Source organism: Amblyraja radiata, chromosome 20 (genome assembly GCF_010909765.2).
Source record: "Amblyraja radiata isolate CabotCenter1 chromosome 20, sAmbRad1.1.pri, whole genome shotgun sequence".
Lineage (NCBI taxonomy): Eukaryota > Metazoa > Chordata > Chondrichthyes > Rajiformes > Rajidae > Amblyraja > Amblyraja radiata.
In genome coordinates, this window is record NC_045975.1 from 12,601,863 (window position 1) to 12,625,130 (window position 23,268).

Sequence of the window (23,268 nt, forward strand, 5' to 3'; positions counted from 1 at the left end):
AAAGCTTTTCACTGTACACTTGACAATAAACTAAGCTCATACTAAACTCAAACATTAGGGGCAATGGACAGAGGCCAATTTACCTACCGACACACATGTCTTTTGGGATGTGGGGGAAACCGGAACACCCAGAGGAAACCCACTCGGTCACGGGGTGAACATACAACCTCTACACAGACAACACCCAAGGTCAAGATCGAACCTGGGTCACTGGTGCTGGGGGGCAGCTGCACTATTTGATTGATGAGCATTATATTTGTCAAGGAAGCAGATAATTATTTAATAAGTAAGGATGCCGGGATTTCAGATTGGTGCTGGTAAGCAACCCGCAGGATCTTAAACCAACCTCAGCAACGGAACACCATGGATCACCTCTTACACTACCATGGACTTGTTTTGTAATTGCGTGTCCTGTTTTTGGAACATTCTTTTTAAGAATTTTAAGCAAAAATGCATGTATAATACGTAGGTTAACATATGATGAGCGTTTGACGGCACTGGTCCTCTTCTAGCCGGAGTTTAGAAGAATGAGGGGGGACCTCATTGAAACGTACAGAATAGTGAAAGGCTTGGATAGAATGGATGTGGAGAGGATGTTTCCATTAGTGGGAGAGTCTAGGTCATAGCCTCAGAATTAAAGGGCGTTCTTTTAGGTAGAAGATGAGGAGGAATTTCTTTAATCAGATGGTGGTGAATCTGTGGAATTCTTTGCCACAGAAATCTGTGAAAGCAAAGTCAGTGGATATAGTTAAGGCAGAGATGGATAGATTCTTGATTGGTACTGGTGTGAGAGGTTATGAGGAGGGAGAGATAGATCAGCCATGATTGAATGGCAGAATAGACTTGATGGGCCTAATGGCCTAATTCTGCTCCTATCTCATGATCTTATAATCTAATATGAATCTTATGTGTATTTATGGTGTTGTATGTGGTCTGAGTGTATGTGTTTGTGATGTTGCTGGAGACGAAAAGGCAGATATTGTAATGTTTTTCTTAAAACATTTTTTGTGTAGTTGCAAGCATCTAATCTACAAAATTCCCTGCAGCAGTTAAACTCTAAGTGACCTCAGTTGTGATCACTTAATAATTGCTATGAAGCCCACTACTGACCCTAAATTCTTTAAGATAGAATGTTAATTTATGGTGCAAATACTTTCACTTCAAACCATCTGTTAATTTTCTCACTGTAATAAATGAAAGAAATTCAGAGAGAGAGGGAAGAGAACTCCTTAATCAAGACTTAGAATCTGTTAGTTAGGCCACTGTTCCCTGAGCAACATTCAGTATGTCCTGTGACGAGGTGTATCAATCTCAATCAGAAGACCTAGACTAGACTGGACTAGTCATAGAGTGATACAGTGTGGAAACAGGCCCTTCGGCCCAACTTGCCCACACCGGCCAACAATGTCCCAGCTACACTACTCCCACTTGCCTGCGTTTGGTCCATATCCCTCTAAACCTGTCCTATCCATGTACGTGTCTAACTGTTTCTTAAACGATGGGATAGTCCTCATCTACCTCCCCTGGCAGCTTGTTCCATACACCCACCACCCTTTGTGTGAAAAAGTTACCACTCAGATTCCTATTAAATCTTTTCCCCTTCACCTTGAAGCTATGTCCTCTGGTCCTCGATTCCCCTGCCCTGGACAACTGATTCTGTGCATCTTTCTGAATCCCAAAGAAATAATCCAGGCTAATGCTACTAATAAAGTTCTGAACCCTAACTCAGCTGAGGCTAACTCACCACAGGCACAGCCCTCCCTATCAAAAACATCGACATGCGGTGCTGCCTCAAAATGGTGACATATGTCATCAAGCCTCCACACTTTCTGGGACATGCCCTCTTCTCACTGCTCCAATGAGCAGGAGGTACAGAAGCTGAATGGCAAGCCCCTGGAGAGTGATGTTGAACAGAGTGACTGAGGGTATGAATGCACAGTTCCGTGAAAGTGGTGACACATATACACAGGGTGGTGAAGAAGGTGTATGGCATGTGTCCCTTCATCGGGTACAATGAAAAATGTTACTTGCAGTAGCATCACCGGCACATGGACTCAGACAAACACAAAAACAAATCATGCATAAATTACACGTAAAATTCTGCAAGGTCATGAGAAGAAGAGACCACAAACTAGACATTAGTGCAAACCAAAATTAGAAAAAAGAAACAAAGCCATGATAGTGCAAGAGGTGGTCTCAGCATCCACCACCCCCTTCAGGCAGCGTGTTCCAGATTCCAATCTCGCTCTGGAGGCAAATAAGTTATTTAGTTGATACCCTATAAACCCCTTACTCCAAATTCGTGCCCTCTATTTTAGATACCTCGCCATGGGTCACTAATTTTGTATAGAAAAATCAGGTCATCTTTGGTTGTTTTGGTTGAGGGATGATTGTTCGCCCCAGGAAACTGGGCAAATTCTTCCAATAGTCGGCGTGGAATATTTAAAGTCCACCCAAGACTTAAAAAAATCTTACTTGCAGCAGCATCACCGGCAAAATGACCCATCTGAAAGTCAACACCTCCAACATTGCTCCTCTCATTCAGTTCGACACTGGGTTGTCAGCCCATTTAAACAAACCCAGATGTAGGGCTGGATGTGTTCACCCAAATCATGTGGGATTTAGGGGCTGCCCAGATAGTATTGTTGCAGAATGGAAGGGAACCATTCAGCCCATTAGACCCATGCAAAAGCAACCTAGTCAGTCCTGTTCTCCAGTTCTTCATTTGGAGCCTTACTTTTCTCTTTCCAACAAATATCTTTCCAATTCCATTTTGAAGATGGCAATTAAATGTGCTTGCGCCACCCATCCAAGCAGAGAATTCCAAACCTTGGCTTGAAAATGGTTTCTCCATCCGCTTCACATCATTCTGTGTGATTTCAAGAGATAAGAGAGTCCAGGGTGTTTGACTGCCGTATGTACCAGCAATGGAACAATGCAATTCTTATTAATGCAGTATAACAGGCCGTAAACGCTATGACACAAGAGATAAATATACAATAATCAATAATACAAAGTTACCATAATAGTGCAAACCGAAGTCTGCAATATAACCAAAGACAGTCCATAGAAGATCACAGTTGTGGATGGTTGCTGGGAAGAAGCTATTCCTGATGGTCATGGTTGTCAGGATCCTGTACCTTCTTCTCAAAGGTAACATCGAAATGAGTGTGTGGCCAGTGTGGTGTGGGTTTTTTATGATATTGGCTGCGCCTCCTATAGATCTCTTTGATGGTGGAACGTCAGTACTTGTGATGGTCCGGGCAATGTATACAACTCTCCTTCATTCTTCTGGTCGGATTGCCAGCAGTTATGTTTTTCTGACAGAAGAATTGGGATAATATCTATTCAGGAAAAGGGGAAAGGAATGCTACACATATATACTATGCTTGGGACACTAAGTGCTGGAGTAACTCAGCAATTCAGGCAGCATCTCTAATTGCATCCTGTAAGATGATGCCTGACCTGCCGAGTTACTCCGGCACTGTCTACCTTTTATTTAGTAAAAACTATCATTGTGTCTACTGTGCTTTGGATCCTGTCTCTCCAGCTTTGTGGCAGTCAGTGTAAAACTGATGGAGTTGAGATTCAGGTCGATGATGATCAAATTGAACAACCTTCCTCTGTTCCTGAGTAGATTAGCTTCTTTTTACCACTTTCACCATTTTTTAGTGTTTACTTTGTGATCAAACCAATTGATGCTTAGTCATAGCAAATGATTTGGTGTCTCTTTGAATCTGCTTCCTGTGATTGACAAGTACTAAATATTAGGCTTTAATGGATTATATAAACATATGCAGACACTTAGACACAGCTTTGAAATTCAGCAAGTTTTCAATCTCAAGATTACGTTTCAAATATTTAACTAAATCTCTCTTTCAGCATGGACTTACACAATACTTAAGACGGAAAGGGTGCAGAGTAGATTTACGAAGATTTTGCCACAACTACAAGGCCTGAGCTATAGGGAGAGGTTGGTCAGGCTAGACCTTTATTCGTTGAAGCACAGGAGGCTGAGAGATTATCTTATAGAGGTGTATAAAATCATGAAGGGAATAGAAAGATTGAATGCACAGAGTCACTTTCCCAGGGTAGGGGAATCAAGAACTAGAGGGCATAGGTTTATGGTGAGGGGAAGATTTAATAGGAATCTAAGGGGCAACGTTTTCACCCAGATGGAGGTGGGTATATAAAATGAGCTTCTAGAGAAAGTAGCTGGCCAAGATACAATAACAACAATTACAAGACAATTGGACTGGTATATGGATAGGACAGATTTGGAGGGATAATGGCCAAATTTGGACAAATGCAAATAGCTTTGTTGGGGTATCTTGATTGGTTAGATGAGTTGAGTTGAAGAATCTATTTCCGTGCATATTTAATTTGAATTATAGATGTTTACGGCATAGAAAGGGGCCATTTGGTCCAGTCTATCCCAGTATCAAAAATTGTTTTATATATCTATTAAATCCTATGTATGCAGAGATTTGGTGCCATAACTGTACACAAACTCTCTTCCCTAGTCACCAAATACATTCCTCTGAGAGATTCCTTTTTAAATGGCAAATGCTGGAAATCCGAAATAAATGCGAGAAACACCTAACGAAGAGCTCGGGTAGAATCTATGAAGAGAGAAAGAGTTCATGTTTCATGTTAGGTCCATGACAGGGACCCATTAACAGCAAGAAATGGATAGAAGACATTTTGTGTCAGTATGAAGAAGTATCCCAAACGTAAACCTCATCTTTCTATTTCCCCTTCCAGGTGCTGCCTGGCCAGCTGAGTTTTCCAGCAGTTTGTTTTTTACTCAAGATGATAGCATGTGCCACTGGTCATTAGATGCCACTACCAGCATTTTCTGCTTTTAGTCCTTTCTCTGATAACTTTCTGAATGTGAACAAGTCTTTTCACAAACTTGCTGTGGTGTTTGACCCCGAGATGAGTGTTAGGGCACATTTTCATCCCATCACTAAAATTGCCTATTCACCTTCCATAAAATCACCTGATTCTGCCTCTGCCAACCCAGACATAATTAATTCACTGGACTCCTGCTCACACTCCCTGAGCCTACCCTCAATAAGCTCATTGCATTGTATGTTGCATGATTCCCGATAAATCTTCTTCAGTCATTAGCTCAGCTCTCATTGATCTATACAGTGTTTCATTAAGAAAGTTCCTGACTTGAAAACTATCGATCTTGGTTTAAAATCCTATGGGGGACTGTCCATTCATTTCTTTTAATGGTCTCCTCCAATTCCATAACTGTTCAAAACTGGGGCGGTGCAATGGCGCATCTGGTAAAGCTGTTGCCTCACAGTGCCAGAGATGTGGGTTTCATGTTGACCTTGGGTGCTGCTGGTTTGCAATTTGCATGTTCTCACTGTGGCTGGGTGAGTTTCCTCCAGGTGCTCCAGTTTCTTCCAACGTCCTAAAATTGCGCTGCTATATAAATTAATTGTCATCTGTAAATTGTGTAAGGAGTGGGTGTGAAAGTGGGATGAGATAGAATTAGTGTGAACAGAAGATAAAAGGTCAGTGGCAGGCTTCTTTGAAGTTATCACTCCTCTTTCCTTTGGACTTTCCTGATTGAATTGTGCAGACCATGTAAACTCCTCTGGTTATTTTAAAATCGTAATGTATTCTAATATATTGCTTTGTTCTACTGAATCTTATTTACACCTAAACCTGCTGCTGACATAAATGTCTTGTGAAAGTATGATCAATGAGATTTCATAGAGGCTGGTGTCATAGGATGGTGAATCTGTGGAATTCTTTGCCACAGAAAGTCAAAGTCAATTTTATTAGTCAATTTTATCCAGAAGGCTGGATCAGAGCGGAGGGATCAGATCAAGGCTGGAGTGTTAGTTTTAGGACCAATCGTCACCATCAATGTTAGATTTTCTGATGTACAAAGGTGGACGGGCGAGGAGAGGGATGTCGGTTCGCAGGTTGATCTGCACGGCCAAGGGAAGGCTAGAGGCCCGCAGTAGCTTGGCGCTTGCCTGGAGCGGGCATTGCTCATAATACCTAGAGAGTGGACTGGACTTTGACAATTGCACCAAACCATGGTGCCTCTTGCACACGGGATCATTAGGCTATTTCTGTACTTTGGGGATGTGTGTAGGAATGGTAATCCGCTGACTACCCCCTTCCTCTGTCACACCCAACACCCCTTTGTTACGCACCCCATCGCTGCCTCTGATCCACTTCCCTTCCCTCAGCTTTCCCCATTATCCCGCGTCTCCCTCACTACCCCTCCCTCTGTCCCGCTTTCCCTCTCCATCTACCCTTCCCTCTCCTCTCTTTCTACTCCCATTTGTCCGCTCCTACTCCTGCCCCTGCATTCTCTTCTTCAGTTTTCATTTGCTTCCCTCACTCTCCCTCTGAAGGACAAATCATTTTCCCTTACCACAAATCAAAATAGTAGCATTCCATTGTGATTAAAGCTGCAATTAACTCAAGGATTTTAATTGCATAATTAACAAAGATTATTTTTAATCACTTGACACAGCCCTAATAATAATATGATAAATGTAATGACATTGATAAAAGCACATTACATTTTGTTATAATCTGAGGAATTAATGTAGCAATTGATAAAAAAAATTGAATAAAATTGCAAATTTCAGTTGATCTGATCAAAATACTGAATTTTTTGCAATTTGTTTTAATGTCAAGACTGCATCATCACTGTATGTTGATACATTTAAATCATGGCCAAATTTTCACAAAGTCTATGGAAGCTTTTGTCTACGTTGGGTTCAAAATGGCTGACTGAAGAAATCACTGATTTAAAAATGGATCGCCTGATTTTGATTAAGGCGTGGATAATGGCCAGAACAGCAGGGAAACTCTCCCGCCCTTCCAAATTTCTCATTGACTTTTCTGTGCTCACCTTAAAGGCAGCAGCTCTACCAGTGCAGCACTCCCACAATCACGTTGTTGCCAAGAAAGGGTTGGGCATTTTAATGGTGACTTTACCTGCTTTAGGATTTTAAAGCAAGCTTCAAAGACATTGAATTATCTTGGAAGTGCAATCATTGTGTCATCAAAGGAAACACGGCAAGCTCCTAGAATGATCGCCAGATTCAAGAGTCGCTTGTTTACCACTTTTATCAGACTCTTGAACAGACATCTAATATGCTGAGGATGTCTTCCTTATCTTCCAATCGTTGCAACCCTTGCACTTTTTTAAACTGCACTTTCTCTGTAGCAGTAACACTTCATTTTGCACTCTGTTGCCTTTCTCTACCTATTGTACTCATGTATAATATGATTTGCCCTGATAGCATGGAAATCAAGGTCTTTCACTGTATCTCAGTACAGGTAACAATAATATACCAATACAAAGCAATGATATGTTGCGGGGACGGTAGTCTGGAGATAAATGATGGTCAGCAGGTTGGCCAAACGGAAGCTGGTTCCACACAGTATTCCACACTAGATTATTACACAAGAAACTGCAGATGTTGGAATCTTGAGTAAAAAACAAAGGGTTGATGGAACTGATTTGAACAGTTTAATGTATTGACTTTGGAAATGTCGGACATTCCACACAGAGGAATAGAGGATGTTTCCATTTATGGGAGAGTCTAGGACTAGAGGTCATAGCTTCAGAATTAAAGGAGGTTCTTTTAAGAAGGAGATGAGGAGAAATGTATTTAGTCAGAGGGTGGTGAATCTGTGGAATTCTTTGCCACACATGGTTGTGGCGGCCAAGTCAGTGGATATTTTTAATAGAGTTAGATAGATTCTTGATTAGTACAGGTATCAGAGGTTATGGGGAGAAGGCAGGAGAATGGGGTTAGGAGGGAGAGATAGATCAGCCATGATTGAAGGCGGAGTAGACTTGATGGGCCGAATGGCCTAATTCTACTATTCCTTATGCCCTTATGACTTAAACTCATAACCTTCAAGCTTGGGGAACAAGAGTGTTCCTTGTGATGTAATGCAGAGCCTACGTTCAAAAATTAATACAGGTTTAATGACTGTCTCATTTACTTGCAAGATGCTTATCGTAAGAAAATATGAAGAGAAAGCACTCATGTACTAAACTTTAAATTTTCATTTTATTCTTTATCGTTTAAAGACCTGCCATGGTTTTTCATTCTCACTTTAAATATTCTATAAACTTTGCAACTGGGATCCTACACCCCCAGGTTCTGATAAAGTACTTGAAACCTTATCTCCTTGTGACTACTTTCTTTAAGGTATTGTAGGGAATTGTAGAAAGCCCAATGAACAGGTATAATATGAGTGCTTACTTGGGCCCATAGTAATGTATCCTCTTTATCAGATCTCCAAAGAAAATTACTGTAATTACCTGCAGGCCAATTTCTGAGAGAGTGTCCCCTGTAGGTACCCAGCTTAGGTATTATAAAAGAGTGAGGGGAAATCTGCAATTGTTTAAAAGGTTATGATCACAGCCATTTCTGGCTGATGAGGTAAGATAGATTCCAGACCAGCTAGACACCTTCTACTTCATGTTAAGTTTAAGTCTACAAAGGACGTCATTTCTGTATTCAGCCCTGGATCACTTTGACTATAACATAATCTAGGTCAAAATGATATCCATTGACAACAGCTCAGCCTTCAACTTCATAATACAGAATAAGCTCATCCCAAAAGATCTGGGACCTTGGGCTTGGAGCCTCCATCTGTAACTAGCTTCTGTCAGTTAGAATTGGTCATAACATTACCTCCGATGATACCACTGTTGTCAGTCGGATCAACAACAATGACAAGATGAAGTTAAGGAAAGATATCGAAAACTAGTGTCATGATGTCATCAGGACAGCCTAATCCTTAACTGAAAATGCTGTTTATTGACCTATGGAAACGAGGGGCCAACGCAACTCTGACCTGGTCACGAGCTATGGTAGACATGGTCAACAGTTTCAAGTTCTTGGACATCCTTATAACCAGCAACCGAACTTGGTATCTTCACACTCATGCGGTGATCCTAGAGAGCGCACTATTATATTACTTTCTTAGATGTCTGAAAAGATTTGGCATGTCCATGAGGATTCTCCTAAACATCTATAGCTGTATTCTGACGGGAAGCAGCCTGGTATGGCAACTACCCTGCACTTAACCTGAACTTGCACCAAGTAGTAAATGCAGCACAAGTAGTAAATGCTTCACTTCCTTCAATCCAGTCCATTTTCATAGTGTGTTGCGCTACCAAGGCTGGAAGTATCATCAAGGATGTCTGCCACCCTGCAGATTTCTTCTACCTTCTGGATGATACAGGAGCTTGAAAGCTCAAACGTTTAGACCTAAGAACAACTTGTTCCTCACTGCAATCAGACTCCCGAACCGACCATCCATCCCTGTCACACTCCCTTTGTGAAGTTATTGCCACATACCCTTAACTCAACCTCATTCCGTTATTGTACTTTAATATTTTTTTGGAAGCTTTGGATTCTGTTCTACAATCTTACCAACATTCTGCACTTGTTGTATTTATTATTTCTATATGTATACTGTTTACTCTGTGAACTGAACATGAACAAGAAATATAATCTAATATTCTCTTTGATATTTTGATCACTTTGATAATATTCTCTTTTCCCCCATTGAAATATTTTCAACCATGCATCTTGTACATCAGTAGAAAAGATTTTGGTTTTCACAGGCACAAAATGCCTGAGTACTCATCAAAGATATTGAAACATTTTGATGTGCAGCCAGTATCATCATCCAAGGTTCACATTTATTTGTCACATGCACCAATTAAGGTACAGTGAAAAGAGTTACCATGCAGCCATACAATTAAAAAAAAACACAACACACGATAGAATTTAACATAAACATCCACCACAGCCTTCTTCACTGTGATGAATTCATGTGAAACATCGCAGTCAGTTTGCATACTGCATACTGCAAACTCCTACAAAAGGCAATTTAACAGTGGGGCAGCTAGTGGAACCACTGTCTCAGCTCCAGTGATACTAGGTACCTTTCTTCCCACAAAGTGCCGGAGTAGCCCAGCGGGGTCAGGCAGCATCTCTGGAGAACATGGATACGTGATGTTTTGAGTCAGGATCATTCTTCCCACAAAGTGCTGGAGTAACTCAGGCATCATCTCTGGAACACAAACTCCTTCAATCTTTGGTCTGTTGACATGTGGATTATGGAAAATAGTGGAAAATAGAGAGAGTACAGAGGAGATTTACTAGAATGTTGCCTGGGTTTCAACAACTAAGTTACAGAGATAGGTTGAATAAGTTAGGTCTTTATTCTCTGGAGCGCAGAAGGTTAAGGGGGGACTTGATAGAGGTATTTAAAATGATGAGAGGGATAGACAGAGTTGATGTGATCAAGCTTTTCCCTTTGAGAATAGGGAAGATTCAAACAAGAGGACATGACTTCAGAATTAAGGGACAGAAGTTTAGGGGTAACATGAGGGGGAACTTCTTTACTCAGAGAGTGGTAGCGGTGTGGAATGAGCTTCCAGTGGAAGTGGTGGCGGCAGGTTCGTTGGTATCATTTAAAAATAAATTGGATAGGCATATGGATGAGAAGGGAATGGAGGGTTATGGTATGAGTGCAGGCAGGTGGGACTAAGGGAAAAAAGTTGTTCGGCACGGACTTGTAGGGCCGAGATGGCCTGTTTCCGTGCTGTAATTGTTATATGGTTATATGGTAGATCAAGTGGAAACCAAAAAAATATCTGTAAATACCGGAAAACAGAAATGAAAACAGAAAATGCTGGAAAAGCTCAGCAGGTCGGACAGTATCCGTAGAGATAAAGAAACAGTTAATATTTCATTTCCAATATATATTTTAGAACTGGGAAAGAGAGAAAAGTGAGTTTTCAGACAGAGGAAGGAAATATCTGTATTAGGGTGAGACCAAATAAGTTCATGTGACAGTCAGAAGGACATTATGCAATGTTGGTAGCAGGGCTCTGTCATATAATCAGCACACTTTTCCAGTAGAAAAATGCAAACGGAGCCAAAATGATGCCAATTCTGATACTGATAGAAAGAAAGAGTGAGTCACTTAATTTTGGAGAATTTGCTATTGTCAATATATTAGAAGATTGAGGAAATTTGGTTTCTCACCGAATACTCTATCGAACTTCTATAGGTGTACCGTAGAGAGCATAATGGCTGAATCGCAGCCTGGTTCAGCAGCTCAAATGCCCAAGAGACTACGGAGAGTGGTAGACACTGCCTGGTCCATCACAGGTACTGACCTCCCCACCGTCAAAGGAATCTACAGCAGCCAACGCCTCAAAAGGGCAGCCAATATCACCAAAGACCCACACCACACTGGCCAAGCTCTCACCTCGCTGCTGCCATCGGGAAGAGGGAGCTTGAAAACCATGACCCTCAGGTTCACGAGCAGCTTCTTCACAGCAACCACCAGGCACTTGAATATTGCACAACACAAACCACAGCAACTATGATCTTCTATCGACAGTGTCTTAGTTGCACTATGGATTTCAGTTTTACACTATCATGGTTAACCCAGTATTGGAATACCCTACCAGCCAGCATCAGAGATCTCCAAAACATCAACGCATACAAAGATGCACTGACTCCATAAGAATCTCCATCTCGACTAGCACGTCCACCATAGTGCTGAGTGTTGCTCTACCTAGAGCTTTTCATCGTACAACATCCAGATCCAGTATTACTATTACTAACTTAAAATATTATTATTTATCGTATATTATCTGTCTGTTATTCAGTTAAGCTGCAGCTAGAAGAATTTCACTGTTCTGTTGTCAGTACCTATGACAATTAAAAACTCTTGACTAGACCCTCTTGATATTCAAATCAAATTCCAATTTTATTGCAGCCCATCAAGTAGTTATCTAAGTATTTTTGAAATGTGAAGAAGGTTTCTGCCTCCAATACTTACTCAGGCACAGGTAATTGTGGTTCAGACATGAAAATAACTTTACATATTCCTCTAAGGAACTTAAAAGTAACTATTTGATGACTGTTCCTGTGTTTGATGTGCTTTTGATGAATGGGCTTGGCTGCAAGCCATCCACTCCAACGTAAGGTAGTAACAGAAGTATATTCAAACAGCATTCATGCTCAGTGCTGGCGAGATATCATGCCTTGTTCAAGGGATAATGAGAAAAGAACCTTTCTAAAACACAGTGGTTAATACGCTGAGAGAATATAATATTTCACCAAAGTAATTATATTTGTTGTAATCATGTACATGTTATGTTATTGTTTCTCAAGAACACGATGCTGTATCATTCTCCCGATGCTATAGTATTTCACATTAGCTGGGAGCTGTGTGGTTTCCCCCAGTCTCTCATTGGACTTGTGGGGGACAGAGTCAGAAAAAACCCGATGGTCGTCTTTCATGTATACAGCTCCTTCCTCAACCTGAGGAAGTTAAAAAGTGCTGTGCTGCCAATGAAGTACTTTTTCAAGTATTTGATATAAGAAAGATGGTTGCTGATTTGTACAAAGTCTGTTTCAGGGGTAGACAGTCAGCACCTTTTTCCCCAGGGTGGAAATGTCAAAGAATAGAGAGCGTTGTTTTAAGGTGAGCGGGGCAAAGTTGAAAGGAAATGTGTGCGGCACAGAGTGGTGGGTGCCTGCAATGCGATGGCAGAGGCTGATACGAGAGTGGCGTTTAAGAGGCTTTTAGATAGGCACATGGATATGCAGGGAATGGAGGAATATGGATCACGTGCAGACAGATGGGATTAGCTTATCTTGACATCAAGTTCAGCACAGACATTGTGGGCCGAAGGGTCTGTTGCTGTGCTGTGCTTTTCTATGTTCTTTGTAAGCCCTACAGTGGTATTTCCTAATTACTGAGGAAGTTCTGGATGTGCCCTCTGAAAGACAGGCATTTAATCTTTCAGAAAGCACATTGAGAACTTCTTCAGTTCTACTTCTCCAGTTTTCACCAGTGATGCCTCTGCTTGTTCATTGTAAGGATAAGTGGATTAACATGTGACTTTTCCCAGGACAATAGACAATAGATGCAGGAGAGTAGGCTATTCGGCCCTTCGAGCCAGCACTGCCATTCACTGTGATCATGGCTGATCATCCACAATCATATAACCATATAACAATTACAGCACGGAAACAGGCCATCTCGGCCCTACAAGTCCGTGCCGAACAACTTTTTTCCCTTAGTCCCACCTGCCTGCACTCATACCATAACCCTCCATTCCCTTCTCATCCATATGCCTATCCAATTTATTTTTAAATGATACCAACGAACCTGCCTCCACCACTTCCACTGGAAGCTCATTCCACACCGCTACCACTCTCTGAGTAAAGAAGTTCCCCCTCATGTTACCCCTAAACTTCTGTCCCTTAATTCTGAAGTCATGTCCTCTTGTTTGAATCTTCCCTTTTCTCAAAGGGAAAAGCTGATCCACATCAACTTTGTCTATCCCTCTCATCATTTTAAAGACCTCTATCATGTCCCCCCTTAACCTTCTGCGCTCCAGAGAATAAAGACCTAACTTATTCAACCTTTCTCTGTAACTTAGTTGTTGAAACCCAGGCAACATTCTAGTAAATCTCCTCTGTACTCTCTCTATTTTGTTGACATCCTTCCTATAATTGGGCGACCAAAATTGTACACCATACTCCAGATTTGGTCTCACCAATGCCTTGTACAATGTTAACATTACATCCCAGCTTCTATACTCTGCTCTGATTTATAAAGGCTAGCATACCAAAAGCTTTCTTTACCACCCTATCTATATGAGATTCCACCTTCAAGGAACTATGCACGGTTATTCCCAGATCCCTCTGTTCAACTGTGTTCTTCAATTCCCTACCATTTACCATGTACGTCCTATTTTGATTTGTCCTGCCAAGGTGTAGCACCTCACATTTATCAGCATTAACCTCCATCTGCCATCTTTCAGCCCATTCTTCCAAATGGCCTAAATCACTCTGTAGACTTTGGAAATCCTCTTCATTATCCACAACACCCCCTATCTTGGTATCATCTGCATACTTACTAATCCAATTTACCACACCTTCATCCAGATCATTGATGTACATGACAAACAACAAAGGACCCAACACCGATCCCTGAGGCACCCCACTAGTCACCTGCCTCCAACACGACAAACAACCATCCACCATTACCCTCTGACTTCTCCCATTCAGCCACTGTCGAATCCATCTTGCTACTCCTGCATTTATACCCAACAGTTGAACCTTCTTAACCAACCTTCCATGAGAACCTTGTCAAAGGCCTTACTAAAGTCCATATAGACAACATCCACTGCTTTACCCTCGTCAATTTCCCTAGTAACCTCTTCAAAAAATTCAAGAAGATTAGTCAAACATGACCTTCCAGGCACAAATCCATGCTGACTGTTCCTAATCAGACCCTGTTTATCCAGATGCTTATATATATTATCTCTAAGTATCTTTTCCATTAATTTGCCCACCACTGAAGTCAAACTAACAGGCCTATAATTGCTAGGTTTACTCTTAGAACCCTTTTTAAACAATGGAACAACATGCGCAGTACGCCAATCCTCGGGGACTATTCCCGTTTCTAATGACATTTGAAATGTTTCTGTCATAGCCCCGGCTATTTCTACACTAATGTCCTAGGGAATATCCTGTCAGGACCTGGAGACTTATCCACTTTTATATTTTTCAAAAGTGTCAGTACTTCTTTTACTTTGAAACTCATAGTATCCATAGCTACTCTACTAGTTTCCCTTACCTCACATAATTCAATATCCTTCTCCTTGGTGAATACCGAAGAAAAGAAATTGTTCAATATCTCCCCCATCTCTTTTGGCTCTGCAGATAGCTGTCCACTCCGTCTCTCCAATGGACCAATTTTATCCCTCGTTATCTTTTTGCTATTAATATAGCTGTAGAAACCCTTTGGATTTACTTTCACCTTACTTGCCAAAGCAAGTCTTCTTTTAGCTTTTCTAATTTCTTTCTTAAGATTCTTTTTACATTCCTTATACTCCTCAAGCACGTCATTTACTTCATGTTGCCTATAATTATTGTAGATCTCCCTCTTTTTCCGAACAAGATGTCCAATTTCCCTTGAAAACCAGGGCTCTTTCCACTTTTTACTGTTTCCTTTCAACCGAACAGGAACATAAAGATTCTGTACTCTTAAAATTTCCCCTTTAAATGACCTCCATTTCTCTTCTACATCCTTCCCATAAAACAAAATGTCCCAGTTCACTCCTTTTAAATCATTTCGCATCTCATCAAAGTTAGCCTTTCTCCAATCAAAAATCTCAACCCTAGGTCCAGTTCTGACCCTCTCCATAATTATATTGAAACTAATGGTATTGTGATCACTGGACCCGAAGTGCTCCCCAACGCATACCTCCGCCATCTGTCCCGTCTCATTTCCTAACAGGAGGTCCAACACTGCCCCTCCTCTAGTAGGTACCTCTATGTATTGCTGCAAAAAACTATCCTGCACACATTTTACAAACTCCAAACCATCCAGCCCATTTACCGAATGCGTTTCCCAGTCTATGTGTGGAAAGTTGAAATCTCCCACAATCACTACTTTGTGCTTACTACTAATATCTGCTATCTCCTTACATATTTGCTCTTCCAATTCCCGATCCCCATTTGGCGGTCTATAATATACCCCTATAAGTGTTGCTACCCCTTTCCCACTTCTCAGTTCCACCCAAATAGCCTCCCTAGATGAGCCCTCCAATCCATCCTGCCAAAGCACTGCTGTAATATCTTCCCTGACTAGTAATGCAACACCTCCACCTCTTGCCCCTCCAATTCTATCACACCTGAAGCAACGAAATCCTGGAATATTTAGTTTCCAATCACAGCCCTTCTGCAACCATGTTTCACTGATCGCCACAACATCATACTTCCAGGTGTCTATCCAGACTCTAAGCTCATCCACCTTTCTTACAATGCTCCTAGCATTAAAATATGCACATTTAAGAAACCCCCCGCCTCTTATTCTGTTTATTTCCTTTTTTTTTCTTTTTTTTTTTCAGTACCCCGTTCCTGCCTTCTCGCCATATCCCCTGACTCCACTATTTTTAAGAGCTCTTTCTAACTCTCTCTTGAAAGCATCCAGAGAATTGGCCTCCACGGCCTTCTGAGGAAGAGAATTCCACAGATCCACAACTCTCTGGGTGAAAAAGTTTTTCCTCATCTCCGTTCTAAATGGCCTACCCCTAATTCTTAAACTGTGGCCCCCTAGTTCTGGATTTCCCCCAACATCAGGAACATGTTTCCTCATGTTCCCGAACAACATCACCAGCAGTGAGCCCTAATTGCACTTGGTTGCCCACACTGATTACCCAACACTACATTCCCAAGACAGGTACTCTATTCCACACTAATCCATTGGAAAGGATTATCAAGTGGACTAAAGATAGGATTCAAGACCATGGATCATGGATATGCAGGAATAGGATGGATATGGATAACATGAAGGCAGAAATAAGTTTAACTTGGCATAATGCTCAGAACGGACATTGTCAGACGAATCCAGAGATATGAACTTGACTATGTACCTAAAAGATAGACTTAACCTTACTTGGACACCCAAATCCTGGTTACAAATGTATGAAAACATTTTCTGCCACTTTTAAATGACCTTGAGATCAGCTTCTATTGGGCAGGATTGATGGTATCTAATGAATTAGTGATCCTGTAGTTTAACCGTATCTCCTATAATTCTTTAAGCAGTAAAGATTGATTTGTCAAAACATTTGTCAAAACATTACTTGTGTTGTGATCAGTTTATTTTGAGAGTAAATTATGCGGGGAATTAAAATTCAGCTTGCCACATAGAAATATTTGGAGGCAGTCACAGTTGTCTCAACATCCCTTCACCATTGTCTTGAAGTGAGAATTGTTTCCAAAACACCAGGCCATCCTGTACTATGTCTAATTCTCAGCCAGCAGAAGTCATTCGGCAGTAGCGCTTTTATCAGGAGAGGGGCAGTTAGTGTAATGCGCTATCGCTGACACTCGCCCACATTGGGAGCGGATGCGCGCTTCTTTCATATCATAATCCACCGCAAGGTTCTTGCCATGGTTTAGTCTGCACTTCTGAAAACCTCACCACACAAACGTCTGCACGCCCACACTCCATGGACACGGAGATAAGAAAGTACAAAGGACCGTCATGCTGAATTGGACAAGTGAAACTCAAAGAGTTTTTATTTCAATGGACGTTGACAGTGTTAAAGTTCCAAACGTGTCCTGTCCTGTGAGAGCTGTTGCTGACTCTACACTCCCTCCTCTTAACCCCTGGCCCAGATATTTTTAGTAAAGGAAGGCTTGAAAGGAGTCCATTGTTTTTTTTTTGCTCAAAGTACTTTTATAAAAAATGAACAGAAAGATCTTAACTGAAACTTCTCTTGCCTTTTTGTATAGAGTAGCGTGTATTTGTCATTCACCTGTCACTGCATTTTAAAATTAATTAACAGATCTGAACACTTCGAAATTGGAAGCAGACATTTCCACTCTAATATCAGACAGTTATAGAATTATCAAAAAAACTTTAGACATGAAAATGTGATATAAAAAATAGAAAATGCTGGAATTATTTAGCCAGCTTCTTTAGAAAAAGAACCCATTAACATTTAGAGAGAATAAAATGGATTAGGGTAGGATAGTGAAAAAAATGGGGGTTTGGAGGTTAGTATAGACTTGCCAGGCCAAAGGGCCTGTTGTTTCTGTTCTGAATTCTGGATGATTAGCCATGTTTATATTGAATGACGGTGCTGGCTCGAAGGGCCGAATGGCCTACTGCACCTATTTTCTATGTTTCTGTGTTAAAAGCACAAAATTAGCCACCTTCCACTCTTCCAGAATCTCATCCATGGCTAACGATGATACAAAAATCTCTGCCAAGTCCCTAGTAATTTATTCCCTTGCTTCCCACAATATCCGAGGATACACTTGGTCAGGCCACAGATTTATCCATCCCTATGTGCTTTACGACCTCCCGCAACTCCTCTTTTGTAATGTGGATATGTTTTAAAACCGCCTTTCTCTTTTCTGAATTCCCTAGCTTCCATGATCATATCCATGATAAAACTAGACAGTGAACTTGTGCAGTAACCTTAGCCTAATCTGTTTGATTCTCAGCACTCTGCTCCAGCATTTTGTATTTTTGGTCAAAATTCCAGAATCTGCAATTTAATTGTAATTTAGAGTCTCTTGTGTCTCCATTTTATTCTCATGCATAAACAGTTAATAGGAAGGGCTTGGTAATGTTCTGTAGGAGGAATGGGCATTGGAGAATGATTGGCATTCCATGTAGTCATTGAGAGATACGACTCGGAATCAGGTCCTTTGGCCCACCAAGTCAGTGTTGATCATCAACCATCCATTGCCACTAAGCCTACTGTAATCCAATTTCATTCTCCGCACATTCCCTTCAACAACCCCCAGGTTCTACCACTAACCCACATGCTAGGAGGAATTTACAGCTGCCAATTAACCTACCAATTTTTTTTCATTACCCGTTTTTTCATTATCCTACCCTAATCTTTAGTTTGTGGATGGAAACTGGAGCACCTAGGGGAAGCCCACCTGATCACAGGGAGAACATGCAATCTTCAAACAGACAGCGCCGGGGGTTGGGATTGAACCAGGTTTGCTGGACCTGTGAGGCAGCGGCTCTGCTAATTGTGCCACAACACCAATTTGCAGGTTGCCTTTAATATAGCGAAATGTCCTGTGGTGCAGGGCAGGTTCAGAGGAACGATGGTAATCGAACCATTCCAACCCCAGAAGACTACAATTATGACTTTTGGAAGACATTTGGACATACATATGGATAGGAAGGGCTTAGAGAACAATGGGCCAAATGCAGGAAAATGGGAATAGCCCAATATACCAACTTGGTTGGCATGGCCAAAGAGGGCCTAAAGGTCTGTTTCTATGCTGTACAGCTCACGACTGAATGAATGGAGGAGGTTATGAGGGTTGTGCATGGAAGAATTTGAAAATAAGAATGGGAATCATATCGCAAACATATTGCCAAACCAGTGAGCACAAAGTCACGGTTTTCAGGCTCCTGCACCTTCTTCATGATGGCAGTAGTAAGTTGGTAATAATGGTTGCTTTGTTCTGGAAGTCATTGAGTATCATGTCCTTTTACCTTCAACATTTCACTCCCCAAGGCTGTTAAGAGAGCCATATTTCCCAGGAGTTTACTTTGCAGCCCACCTTTACCTGAGTGCGGAGTAGTAAAAGAAACACTCATCCCATTGTTGACTTTCCTGTAAACAACACCTGCACACTAAGTGAGCAGTTAACTTCATAGACAATACGGACTTTGGATTTAGCTCTATTATGATTACCTAGTATTGCAGTTATTAATTTATAGTGTTAATTCATTGTATTTTCACAGAAAATTCTTGTTCCTTCCACCTCTACCCGCTCTCTGCAAGTTGGCACATGCTGTTTTACCAGACTTTCGCAGTCCAGAAAACTCTGATTTTTCTCTCCACGGAGGCTACCTAGCCCTTCGAGAGTTTCCAGCATTTCCTGCGCCTCTTTCCAACACGTTCTGGTTTCTAGCTACCAAATTCATATATCTCTCCACTATACATGAGAGTACAGTACAGAATAGCACAGTACAAAGCCCAAGGGTTCATCTCTGCACCTTGTGAGCAGTGGCCAGGCCGGCAAGTGTTGATTGATCCACCTCTCACCGTGATCCAGGGCCTCAGGTAATATGGCAGTGTCCCACCCAACTGGCATCTCTTGCAGCTGACCTTGGTACAGAATACAGCTTGGAGGCACCAGGGGATGCATTTCTAGCCTGCACCTGCATAGAGCTGCTCGTTTGCCCCACCATCTTGTTGATGCACATGCACTGTCTGTGTGTCGCATCAGCACAGCTCCTCGTGAGTTGTTGCCTGTGTTGTGAAGAATCTCCTATGTATCTGCAAACTCGTCTCTGCAGTGGTGACCATGTAGAATGTTGCAGAGGCATATTCACAGTAACGGGCTCTTCGTCCCAGCATGGGTCCACACTGACCTTTTTGCCCATCTCACACTAATATGATTTGCCCACATTTGAACTGTATTCTTGCCTGCCTTAATGCCTCTTAAAATGGTAAATATTTCTGTTTCCACCACCTCCTCTGGCATGTCTTCCAGGTATCAACCACTCTGAGTAAAAAATGTTCCCTTTAAATTTGTTTAAAAACCCCTTCCTCTATGTCTCCATTTTTGATACCCTCCAGGGGAAAATGATAGAAGTATACGCACTCCCTCTGCACTCGCTCCAGTCCAATCCCTTAATAATCTTATACGTTTCAATAAGATCCCCTCTCATCCTTCTAAATTCCAGAGTATACAAATTCTGATTCCAAATACAAACACAAATTCCAGAGTAGAACACTATATTCTGAATGGTTTGATTGTACTCATGTATAATATGATTTACCTGGATAATATGCAGTGTTTTTCGCTGTATCTCAGTACACATGACAATAATAAACCAATATCAATACCAAATGCCAGTACTTTTTCAGTGACAGTATGTGGTATGGCGTGACAGCAAATCAAAAAAGTTGTCATTATTTTGTGTTACAGCAACGTGACATATACCTTTATTAATCATGCTTAGGTAATGAAAAACATAAGTGGATGAATTAGAACATGTCTGTTAAAGTTAGAACTCAGTTATTGTATGACAACTTAAAGTGTTCCCAATGTTGGATAGGTTGATGGGAAAACATTTTGATCAATGTAGCTTAATTTTTAATTTATGTGCATACTGACATCTTCTCTGCAAAACAAGACACTGCGAATACCTATATTTTGCAGGAGTGGGATTTGAACCTGCAGTCTCCTGGCTCAGAAACAAGAGATTGCTGCCAACTGAACCATAGCTGATATTTGTTTTCCTGTGATAAATCAACAGGCAGACAATCTATTCAGTCATCCACTATGCAGAAGGCAACAAACGTGGATAAGAAAAATGCACCTAACCTGAAAGACGATGCTGGGAAAAGATCTTCGAGGTCAAGTGCATCGACAGGAAGAGGTAGTACACTTCTCTGTATATTATCTCAATTGTACTTAAATTAGAATATTTTGTGCAGAGTTTTAAAACAAAATCAAGTGAAGGTTGTGCAATCTTGTGCAATCACATCACAATTGTGCAATCAGCTCACCATCCATGCTCACTTTTTTCCCCATCCACACTGCACCAATATCCTTATTTTCTTTATACATTTAATTAGATACTAGACTAAGTGGGACCCGTTGAGTCCCAGGTTCACACGGGAGGGCTGGTCCCCCAACGCAATATTCCACCTCCACCAATTCCAATATTGGTGGCCAGTGGGGGGGGTCTGGAGTGCTAGCATGGGTGTTGTGGGTCAAGTCAAGCCCAGTGAGTGCAGGGCCAACAATCCATTCCAATCCATTTCATGTCAAGTCAAGCACAGGCAGGCGGGGCCAGCCAACAATACAACCATTTGCTTTCATTTCAGGTGAGGTCAAGCAAAGGCAAAGCAAAAACACAGGGCAGGCGGGGTCAGCCAACAATACAATCCATTTGTTTTCATTTCAGGAGAGCTCAAGCAAAGCAAAGGCAAAGCAAAAGCACAGGGCAGGCGGGGCCAGCCAATAATACAATCCATTTGCTTTCATTTCAGGTGAGGTCAAGCAAAGCAAAGGCAAATCAAAAGCACAAGCACAGGGCAGGCCAAACAACTCATTTCATTTCATTAAGGGCTAACAAATCATTTATTGCAAGCACGTTAAGGGTTAACTAATCATTCATTGCAAGCTCATTGCTGGCTAACAAATCATTCATTGCAAGCACATAAAGGGTTAACCACATAAAGGGTTAACCACATAAAGCACATAAAGGGTAGACTCACTGTTCAGTAGACTCACAGCAGAATCATAGTTGTCACCTCTCCCTCGCGATCTTCCAGAGTGACTGACTCATGTCCAGGCATCCAGGGTTTTATAGTCCTGACCCCCCCCCGGAAGGGGCGTTACCTTCATAATGGTGATTGACAGGCGAGAGGACCAATCAGCTGATCTCAAGATTTTTTAAACATTCATAACTTTTTTAATTTTCATCGATCGGAAAAATCCTCGGGGCTGCCTCAGCGGAGGAGGCCGTGAGTAAAATGGCCAAAAATCATAGTGATATATGGTAGCGTTTTTTCTAAAATCAATATACAGCGCAGACAGGAAGTGGTCAAGATAAGACTTTTAGTTATATAGATAATTTATTTAGTCAGAGGGTGTTGAATTATTTGCCACAAAAGGCTGTGGGGGCCAAGTCAATGGATATTTTTAAGCTGGAGATAGATAGATTCTTGATTAGTATGGGTGTCGGGGGTTATGGGGAGAAGGCGAGAGAATGTGGTTAGGAGGGAGAGATAGATCAGCCAATATTGATTGGCAGAGTAGACTTGATGGGCCAAATGGTCTAATACTGCTCCTATCACTTCTGACATGACTTATGACCTTAAGTGTCTGTCTAAATACCTCTTAAGCATAACGATTGTACATGACTCATCCCCTGGCAGTGTGTTCCAGATATTATCCGCTCTCCGTGTAGAAAACCTTCCCCTCAGGTTCCTTATAAAACTCCTCTCACCTCAATATGGGCAATAGATGCTGCCCATGCCCAACAAATGAATAACAAAGAGACACAAGGAACTGTAGACGCTGGAATGGTTCCTATATCTCCTGCCTGACATTAACAAGAAGAAGAAAGCATGGCCCAGATGGTGGGGATCGTTGATGATAGATGTCACCTTCTTGATGCAATATATCTGAATTCCCAAATAGTGTTTGTCCCTCATTTCTGTGCAATGATGAGCAGTTTAGTTTGTTTCACTTCCGAGTTTTGAGCAAAACTCAAAACGTTGAAGGGTGTCAGGGGTTATGGGGAGAAGGCAGGAGAATGGGGTTAGGAGGGAGAGATAGATCAGCCATGAGTGAATGGCAGAGCAGACATGATGGGCCGACTGGCCTAATTCTGCTCCTATCACTTATGAATTATGAACTTATGAAGTCAGCAGGTCAGGTACATCTGTGGAGGGAATGCATAAACAACATTTCTGGTCTGGACCTTTCTTCAGACTCGGGTTATTCAGAACTTATGCCTTCAGAATGAATAACATAGCTGCTGCCCATTTGGTTTGGAAGCAAACTGAAATGATGATCCTCTGGGTCCGAGATGCAATCACCAAGTCAGTGTCAAATCCTACCTCTGTAACATTAGCAGCGGTTACCAGACGAATCATTCGTAATGACGACTAAGAAACAGTTTATAGGATTAAACACTCAGAGC

The 23,268-nt window shown here is 41.6% G+C and overlaps 1 protein-coding gene across 4 annotated transcripts in view; it reads left to right on the forward strand.

The window, feature by feature from the left end:
* Positions 1–23,268, forward strand: part of LOC116984600 (carabin-like) — a 91,281-nt gene that overhangs the window by 64,182 nt on the left and 3,831 nt on the right. For 3 of the 4 annotated variants that reach the window (XM_033038830.1, XM_033038829.1, XM_033038832.1), the window contains one exon: positions 20,869–20,991. The exons of the other annotated variant lie outside the window; for it this stretch is intronic. In XM_033038830.1, coding sequence (XP_032894721.1) covers positions 20,869–20,991 — 123 coding nt within the window. The remainder of the gene's footprint in view (positions 1–20,868; positions 20,992–23,268) is intronic. 4 annotated transcript variants of the gene reach the window in all.